Source organism: Schistocerca piceifrons, chromosome 7 (assembly GCF_021461385.2).
Source record: "Schistocerca piceifrons isolate TAMUIC-IGC-003096 chromosome 7, iqSchPice1.1, whole genome shotgun sequence".
Classification (NCBI taxonomy): Eukaryota; Metazoa; Arthropoda; class Insecta; order Orthoptera; family Acrididae; genus Schistocerca; species Schistocerca piceifrons.
Genome location: NC_060144.1, coordinates 95,444,562 through 95,454,930, shown reverse-complemented (window position 1 = coordinate 95,454,930; position 10,369 = coordinate 95,444,562). Strand labels below are relative to the sequence as shown.

General features: G+C 38.0%; 1 protein-coding gene across 1 annotated transcript in view; it reads right to left on the bottom strand.

Annotated features, from left to right (window-relative positions):
• Positions 1-7,582: 7,582 nt before the first annotated feature.
• LOC124805277 (GRIP and coiled-coil domain-containing protein 1) overlaps positions 7,583-10,369 on the bottom strand; it is a 106,750-nt gene continuing 103,963 nt past the window's right edge. Inside the window, exon 13 of the mRNA XM_047265789.1 lies at positions 7,583-8,038. Coding sequence (XP_047121745.1) covers positions 7,858-8,038 — 181 coding nt within the window. The 3' untranslated portion in view covers positions 7,583-7,857. The remainder of the gene's footprint in view (positions 8,039-10,369) is intronic.

Genomic DNA, 10,369 nt, shown 5'->3' with positions numbered 1-10,369 from the left:
AAAATCTGCAGATGTAGAGGTAATTTCGGGAGTACCGCAGGGAAGCGTGATAGGACCTTTATTGTTTACAATATACATAAATGACTTAGTTGACAACATCGGTAGCTCCGTGAGGCTATTTGCAGATGACACGGTTGTCTACAAGAAAGTAGCAACATCAGAAGACTCGTACGTACTCCAGGAGGACCTGCAGAGGATTAATGCATGGTGCGACAGCTGGCAGCTTTCCCTAAACGTAGATAAATGTAATATAATGCGCATACATAGGGGCAGAAATCCATTCCAGTACGATTATGCCATAGGTGGTAAATCATTGGAAGCGGTAACGACCGTAAAATACTTAGGAGTTACTATCCGGAGCGATCTGAAGTGGAATGATCACATAAAACAAATAGTGGGAAAAGCAGGCGCCAGGTTGAGATTCATAGGAAGAATTCTAAGAAAATGTGACTCATCGACGAAAGAAGTAGCTTACAAAACGCTTGTTCGTCCGATTCTTGAGTATTGCTCATCAGTATGGGACCCTTACCAGGTTGGATTAATAGAAGAGATAGACATGATCCAGCGAAAAGCAGCGCGATTCGTCATGGGGACATTTAGTCAGCGCGAGAGCGTTACGGAGATGCTGAACAAGCTCCAGTGGCGGACACTTCAAGAAAGGCGTTACGCAATACGGAGAGGTTTATTATCGAAATTACGAGAGAGCACATTCCGGGAAGAGATGGGCAACATATTACTACCGCCCACATATATCTCGCGTAATGATCACAACGAAAAGATCCGAGAAATTAGAGCAAATACGGAGACTTACAAGCAGTCGTTCTTCCCACGCACAATTCGTGAATGGAACAGGGAAGGGGGGATCAGATAGTGGTACAATAAGTACCCTCCGCCACACACCGTAAGGTGGCTCGCGGAGTATAGATGTAGATGTAGATGTAGAACAGGGGTGTGACAGATGGTGTGGATCAACAAAGAGGCTGGAAGAAGGATGAGTGATTGGGGATAGGTAGCTGGCAGTTCAGAGGAAGACAGCACATGGGCTAGGCATACGACACACAGGCATCATAGCCGGTGAGTTCTGTATTGAATACTATCTTTCACAACATCTTTCCAACTCTAAACCCACTACTTTATTTCTTATACACTCACCAGTTATATCCTCACACACAATTACTACTTCTTTGGCACAAATATGTAAAAACAAACCTGCAGTATGGCCTTGGACATCTGCATGGCACTCTCCTACGCTACTTTGTTTAAGGGCCATCTAGAGAGAAAGTCTTCCTAGCCTCACAAAACCGCGGGCTAGTTCAGGTTCATTGATGATATCTTCTCCATCCGGACACAGAGCCAACACATACTATTCTCATTCCTCCACAACCTCCAACACCTGTTTTCTTATCAAATAATGTGTAATAACTACAACTGTACCCCGAACTTTGTATTGATTTTCAAATTATGATGTTTATTGTGGAGCAGATGACAAACATCATTATCATTAGTATTTTATTTAGATTTTATCATTCACCTGCACAATCATGCAAGTATTAATTCTAAGCTAAGAAATGTTAATGAAAATTCACTTTCACATTAAAACATGCTTTTTGCAAGTGGAACATTATTGTTTTTGCTTCTGCAATGCTAGGTGTCATATGTCAGTGATTTTTCTACAGAAGATAATGCTAATTTTGATCGTCCGTTACAACTGCCGAAGAGTGAAAACCCATTCAAAACAAACAAACATAGCTGTCAACCTTGAGAAGAGGCAGTCAGTAATTACATAACAAACATGGATAGGTGTCTCGGGGCCCTTCCTTGGAATATTTTAAAAAATAGAAACCTCATTTAGACCTTTAAACACTATATTTCTGATACTTTCGGACCCTAAATAACAAAGATCTTCCAGGGATAAAAAGAACTGTAAATGGAAAAAAATCAAGTTAAGTGGAAAACTCTATAAATCAGTTTAGTAAACATCAAGGGTGCTTTAGAAACATTTCTGTAATTTTCAAATACTGCAATATTAATACACATATATCTCACAAATTAGTAATGAAAATAAAAGTAAACATGGAAACAAAATCCACTTACATTAGTAAATGAGAGGCCTATCTTCAGTGTTTTACACAAAAATATTCACAACCCTTCCTCATCCACTGCCTCTTCTTTCTGCATCTTCCAATACTTTTGTAATACAGAACAATGATTTCCACTGGTGACTGAAGATAATTTTTTCTTAGGCGATAATCTTGTTGCATTCTTCACAGAATTTGTGAAACTATTTTTGTAACATGCTCTGACACTAAAAACTCCATCACAGGCAGTATTACAGTAATGAAAGCATAAGTTTGCTCAGTGACAGATACTTCTTAATGTGTGATGTATCACATAGTAGATTTTTTGCATCAAGCAATATCTGCTCTCTTTTTCTACTCTTCAAAAGTTGTCAGACTTCACTTTCATGTTTTCTTTCCTTCTTATTACAATCAATGTAAGAAGTAAATCCATGACTGCTGTTACTTGGAACATCTACAGATGCTTCCACCTTTTTTATTTTTTTCACTTTCACTCCTGGTGTCATTTGCACTGTTTAATTTCAAATCTTCATTTGTATCACACTTGTCTTTATGGAAACTGTAAACAGTTGCCAAAGGCACAAGAAAGTCTAATTTCCTTGAATTTTTGACAAAACAACTAAAAAATCCTTAGCAGCTAACATCATATAAACAGCTTTTCTCTTCTAATAAGATCAATAATACCACCGAATACAGATGATGTCACAAAATTACTGGAAGTTTTATTAAGTGAATAACTGTATCAGATACTGTGCTGTGTGTAACAACCAAAGACGTTGCTCCTTGCATAAGAAAAGCAAACGTTATTATTGCACTATACCTGATTTTCCTTATCTCTGTTGTTGAAGGTAATGTTAATGTTTCTGACTTTCTTCTTGCTCTGATAAAGATGAAGAGAACTTATAATTGAGAATATTATGACTCATTAGTAAAAGTTGTATTCAAGATAGAAAGAAATGAGTGTTCACCTCTGACAAATAATTAAGTGAGACTTGAACGTAAATATTACTCTTTCCTCCTCTTTCTAATTGCTACAAGGAAGTTTCAGCTACACTGCATCGATTTGGAGTAGGAGAGACGCTGAGGAGATACAGCTCTTTACCAACATATTATCACATGACAAAACACATACAACATGAGCTTAGTTTCAATGAACATTTCGATACACTATTTGAAAACCAAGAATACATGCTTATCTTGTCTATAAAATATAAAGTACCTTAAAAATTTAATGTGTATTATTAAGAATGGATAAATAGGTGCCCTCTCGATACGGAAGTCATGTAGTTAAAAATACCGCAACAGCTCACAGGCGAATGCCTGGAACTTTGTGATGTTGTTCAGTTCCAAAGTCGTTTTATTCCTACTCTTTTAGCCTGACATGGACAGAATGAAAAATTTTGCCACTCAGCATATGCTACCTTAGTAAGCTGTGGTGACAAAATCATGCAGACAGGCTTACTACGTACACAGGAACAAAATCATTACAATCCATAAAACATTTTAGTAGCATATGATTGGTGAAATATAAACAGTACCTTTCCCAATTTTTGTATATCAAATTTTCGTAATTTTTTAGCAACCTCTCATAGTTCTGCAATTAAGGTGATACACCAATAATGATTATGGACAATCTGTAAAAGGTGACAGTTCTGCACAAGCAACATTGTATTAACATGTTACATATTACTAATGATGTCTCAATGGTTGTCAACCCATTACAGCTATTAATTATTTATGTTTATTATTCATTTATGTGTATATTAGAATATAAAGTATGTAATTCTAATTGGATGGGATAAATACGTAGTTAACCTGTCAATGACAGTCACAAAATGGTACTCCAATTTCATTGACAAAAACCCCATTGTATAAAAATGGATTGCTTTGTCACACCATTGGTCAATAATATACACAAACAACTCCGTTTTTATGTAGCTCAAAATACTTTGTCCAAAAACTTATGGTAGGTTTATGTTGTGAGTTTTTCAGGTTGGTTACGTCTTGTTGGACTCTAGGAGCAAATTTGCCACCGATTTCTGGAAATCAAACAAAATTTGTTGGTAACAGTTTTTCTTGAAATTCTAAACCCATAATGGGATGGATTTGAACACAGTACAGAAAAACTTGAAATTATGCTCTTAGCCACTGTAGCACCAATTCATTTCGTTTTATGCTGCATGAGCAGAGTGATAAAGTGATATCAAAACTTGAACAATCATTTTATTGGAAATTATTCTCAGTACACAAGCCAAAATATGTGACCCACTGCTTTCATTCTTCAAGGCTTTGACAGTGTCAGAGAGTAACCTATGGAGGGTTCCCTTCTGAGCTACCAAATAATGGCTCACAATCCATCCTCACAACTTTACTTCTGTCAGTCCCTCTTCTCCTACTTTTCAAACTTCTCCACAGCAGCATGAAAATTCATTCAGGAGACAATCTCCTAGGCTGTCATTATGCCATTAAACCGCATTGTCCTTTGTTCCAGGAGTACTACCGTATTTACTCGAATCTGAGCCGCACTCGAATCTAAGCCGCACATGAAAAATGAGACTCTAAATCAAGGAAAAAAAAATTTCCCGAATCTAAGCCGCACCTGAAATTTGAGACTCGAAATTCAAGGGGAGAGAAAAGTTTTAGGCCGCACCTCCAAATCGAAACAAAGTTGGTCCATTGTAATATGAGACACAATTAGGTTGAATGAATGATGATACAGCTACAGTAGTTTGGTTCGAGTCATAAGCTTAGCAGTTAAGCTTTACCAGGTAGCCATTGCTATGCATCAGGCGCTCCATCCGTATTTATACGGGTTTCCTTCCTTTTTCATGTGCTTTGTCTGGTTTGAATTGACTGCTTATTTTGCTTTGATATGATAAGTGCCGTTCTCTTTGTTATAGGTGTTAAGCTGAAAATGCAGTACTGTACTGTGTCATGCATTGTTTGTCGCATTCTGATAACGAGTGTTTGCGGCCTGTCGCCGCTTGCAGCATGGCTTGCTTTTGTGCGTGCTACTGCCGCTTACAATAAAAACAAAAAGAGAGGAATCATCTAATTAGTGAAACAATGGCAAGACACTGCTATTTGTTGTTACTTACACTGCTGCTTTCTTTGATAATGATCAACAAGAACCAAATAATAGACTGCGAATGATAGAAGATGTTCTGAACGAGAGTTTAGCGAAAATTTTTCTCCATTTGAAAATCTTTGCAGGCGCCTCTTTAGTTCATTACATTCTGCACAGAAATTAGAGTCATCTTAGATTTAAAAATCTAGTCAATTGCCGTGCTTCCTTTCTGACTGTATCACTATTAGGCATAAGAATAATATGAATATAAACATGACATGATATATATATATTCCAAAGATGAGGTGACTTACCGAACAAAAACGCTGGCAGGTCGATAGACACACAAACAAACACAAACATACACACAAAATTCAAGCTTTCGCAACAAATTGTTGCCTCATCAGGAAAGAGGGAAGGAGAGGGGAAGACGAAAGGAAGTGGGTTTTAAAGGAGAGGGTAAGGAGTCATTCCAATCCCGGGAGCGGAAAGACTTACCTTAGGGGGAAAAAAGGACAGGTATACACTCGCACACACGCACATATCCATCCACACATACAGACACAAGCAGACATATTTGTCTGCTTGTGTCTGTATGTGTGGATGGATATGTGCGTGTGTGCGAGTGTATACCTGTCCTTTTTTCCCCCTAAGGTAAGTCTTTCCGCTCCCGGGATTGGAATGACTCCTTACCCTCTCCTTTAAAACCCACTTCCTTTCGTCTTCCCCTCTCCTTCCCTCTTTCCTGATGAGGCAACAATTTGTTGCGAAAGCTTGAATTTTGTGTGTATGTTTGTGTTTGTTTGTGTGTCTATCGACCTGCCAGCGTTTTTGTTCGGTAAGTCACCTCATCTTTGTATTTATATATAATTTTTCCCACGTGGAATGTTTCCTTCCATTATATATATATATATATATATTCCTTCGCGTTTGCTGTTGTCTCACTCTAGTTTTGTAGTTTATTAGGCAGACAGGATTTAAATGAGATAGCAGCAAACACGAAAGAATACATGGTAAAATGTTTATATTCATATTATCCTTATGGTGAAGAGAATACTGCATGTGATTCACAATTCATAAAAGCTCCTATTAGCAACCATCTCTTCTCAAAGGTAGGAAAGAATTCAGAACGTAGAGTTGGCCATATTGACAAACATCCCAAACAGTCTTGCCAGTCAGATATTCGTAGTACATTGAAATGCTGTTACATTCGAAGACGAACAATACGGAATTTGTATTTACTTCGTTGGATAATGTATGAAAATGCAGTGGTCGAAACTCGGGGCGGAGAAAAAAAGCTCGTCTTCCACTTTTTTTTTCCTTTTTAATTTATTTACTGACGCAGACGTTTTGGCGCCAGTATTTATCTTTGTGCCTGCAAAGCATGCCTGTGTAGCGCTACATATATTCGACGGCAGAAGTTAGTTGTGGCGGCACCTACCAACATATTTCAGAACTTCCGCTTACTTTGCACTCGATTCTAAGCCACAGGCGTTTTTTTGGATCACAAAAACCGGAAAAAAAGTGCGGCTTAGATTCGAGTAAATACGGTAGTCTCGCAAGGAATTTGAGAGAATTTTTGTCAAGTTTAGAAGATAGGAGCAAAGGTACTAGAGCAAGTAAAGAAGTGATGGCAGGTTGTGAGTCATACCTGAATAGTCTACTGCTACAACACTTGCTCACTAAGAAGAATGGTTCCAGGTTTGAATCCCGGTCCAGCACACAGTTTTAACCATCCAGAACGTTTCAATGTATGACCTATTGAAAGTACAGAGCGAGTTTTTACAGATCTTTCGTTAGTTAAACGTACTGGACAAAATGTGAAACTGTCAATTGTATCTTGATAGAATATAGTTTACTATTATATTTACTTGTTTTCTCAGTATCAACAATTTCAACTTGCGGAGGAGTGGGCAACTTTTAGGCAAGCTGCTAAATTGTTTATACATTTCCGCTATTCTGAATTGCACTCACAAGATGGAACCAACTTTTCTGCTCGCAGCCTAATAAATGTCACAGGATGTGTATATGCCAACTGCATTGTTGACAAATATACAATGAAACATGAGAAACTGAAATGCCACTTTTGAAAATGAAATGACTATTTTGAAATGTGTTGTACAAAAATGAAATAAGTAGTCCAAAAACACTGAGAAATCAAATAAAGTATTTATTATCTCATACATTACAAGTGCAAGTTTTATGATTTGGTCCGCTGAACCCTCAGAAAGATAAGTGAAAAGGAACTGGGATTTTTCAAGGATAGGGGGAAGAGAGGCCCCCCCCCCCCCCCCCCTCTGTGTGTGTGTGTGTGTTTTGTGTGTGTGTGTGTGTGTGTGTGTGTGTGTGTGTGTGTGTGTGTGTGTAGGGGGAGAGAGGGGGGGGGGGGGAGAGAGAGAGAGAGAGAGAGAGAGAGAGAGAGAGAGAGAGAGAGAGAGAGAGAGAGAGAGAGAGAGAGAGGGGGGGGGGGGGGGGCGTACAGGGATAAAATATCTTACTGGTACCATGCATAATATATCCACTGGAATCAACACACATAGGAAATACTATATGTCCAGATAAACTCTAATTTCATAATACTTCAGGATCACAGACACAGTCGATTCACTAAGTTACCTCAAAAGTCAACCACTACAGACAGTGTTTCTATTACTTCACCAACTACGATGTTAGTAGAGGCTTCGTTGTGTACTTTAACATGCTCCACATGAGTCATAGATGTTTATGGATTCGGTTAAGTTTCTCTTGTTCTAAATCGCTAAATTTGAGCACTGCTGCAATAGCATTTAGCATGTGTTTCTTGGAATTGGACTCATTCGTCGTAAGAAAACAGAGAACAACATTCTTCAGATACTCCAAGTTTGCTCCTTCTCTGGACTGACAACGATTTAATCTGAAATAACACAACATATTGATGTCATTTACAATAATAATAATAATAATAATAGTGATAACAATGCAAACAAAAGAAATAGTCTATTAATAAACAATAAATAGTTTACAAATTAACATTCAAAATATTTATATTTACAAAATAGTTTTCCATAAAAATAATAGAAGTGAAAATACAAGTGGTTTGTGGTCAAACACTACACAAATTTCTCTTCAGATATAGTACATCACATGATAAAATAAATTATCTGTTAATTATAGTATCATAAACTCAATTAACCAAGTCAAGAAAAATAGGGGAAAGATCAATTCAGTGTCAGTAACGTGCAAGGAGTGGCTAATGACAGAATATTAATTTAGTTTGCATTGCTACAATGTTTAGATATTATGAATAATCTAAGATTAATGTATTTGAAAGTTCTGAATGGAAAACAACTGAATAAGTAAAGATAACCACAAAGCAAACATTGAGATTGTAGGACAGTGTATAGGAATATAAACAAGTACTGGAAGAATGCAACGTCATTTCTGTGTTCTTCAAGTACACAGACATACTGTTTGGCCATGATAAGCTGCCCCACGTTAGCACTACTGAGAGGAAAGGAGCAATGAGAGAAGACAGCATGAACTCCTTCCCACAAAGTTGGAACCATTACTTGTATCTTGTGCTTACATGAAAGCAGAGGTAACAAATGCAGAAATATTGGCAGTGCTTGGAAAAAAATCATTATATATGAACTAGTGCCAGTTTTCTCTGCTACAGGCAACCAGTAAAAAGTATTGTGGCCAAACAGTACACAAACACAATGGGTTATCACATTTTGGGGAGAGGTTATGGTGAGATAAGTAGATGAGATAAACAAGGAAGGAAAAATGAAGAGATGGGAGGCATGAGAAAGGGCAGAAAGGAAAGAGGATAAGAATATGGCATTTGGGGTAGCTCTCCTTCATACAGGCAGAGGTAGAACTGATTTACCTCAAAAAGGTGTGAGAAGGCAAGGGATAGGGTAAATAGGTATTTACATTTTGCGGCGTGCAGTTGCAGCTGTAGTGGTTATCAGTGTTGGGGCCACTCCCCTGTTTCTTATTTATATAAATGCTATGCCCTCTAGTATTACGGATAACTCTAAAATATTTCTGTTTGCTTGGTAGTAGGGGATGTTGTGTGCAACACTGGCTCGGTTTCAAATAGTGCAGTTCATGACCCAAGTTCATGGCTTGTAGAAAATAAACTAACGCTAAATCACAGTAAGACTCAGTTTTTACAGTTTCTAACACACAATCTCACAAAACCTGACATTTTAATTTCACAGAATGGGCATATGATTAGTGAAACTGAACAGTTCAAATTTCTAGGTGCTCACATAGTAAGCTGTCATGGAAAGCCCACGTTCAGGGTCTTGTTCAAAGACTTAATGCTGCAATTTTTACTATTCGAACGGTATCTGAAGTGAGTGATTGTTCGACATGAAAACTAGCCTACTTTGCTTATTTTCATTCGCTTATGTTGTATGATATTATATTTTGGGGTAACTCTTCCCATTCTAAAAGGATATTTTTGGCTCAGAAACTGACAGCTCGGTCAATAAGTGGTGTAAGTTCACGAACCTCTTTTTGACCCCTGTTCAAGAGTCTGGGTATTTTGACATCAGCCTTTCAATGTGGGCCTCATAGGGGTAGCATATCCAAGCCAGACTGTGTTAATGTATACAGTGTGTGTACAATTTCATATGGATACAAGCCATATGGAAGGGATGGACACAGAAATGACAATTTAGATGAGAATATTTTGTAAGCTGGTTGCATAGGGAAATATCACTTCAAGGGAGAAGGAAAGGATTTTGAGAAAATGAATTCTTTCCGAGCACAATGAAAGGCAATCACAGCCATAGAAAACCAGATATGCTTCTTTGGAGCCTTGGAAGTACTGGAGGATATGATTTGGGTTATCTGTGCATCATGTCTAGACATGGTACTGGCTGTTTAGGCCTTGGCAAGCTCTTCGGCACATTGGGAGGAGGCCTGCTCATTAGTGTCGATGTGCCTTCTGCAAGTGGAAAGATTACAAGGGTGAAACTTTTTGGTGTGGAAGAGATGGCATTTGTCAAAACAGAACATTACTGGAAATTGTTAGGAATAATAAGTCCTCACAGGGTTATTAAAAAAGTGAAAGTTGCCTTGCAGGAAAGCAGCTTGTCTGCGCAAAAGCAGCTTGTCGGGACGACGACGACCAGGTGTAACACACAGGAGACAAGATGTTACACTGTAGAGGAATAAGTACAAAGTGCCTAGTCTTGGGTCAAGATCAAGAAGATATCATCAACAAAGTTGA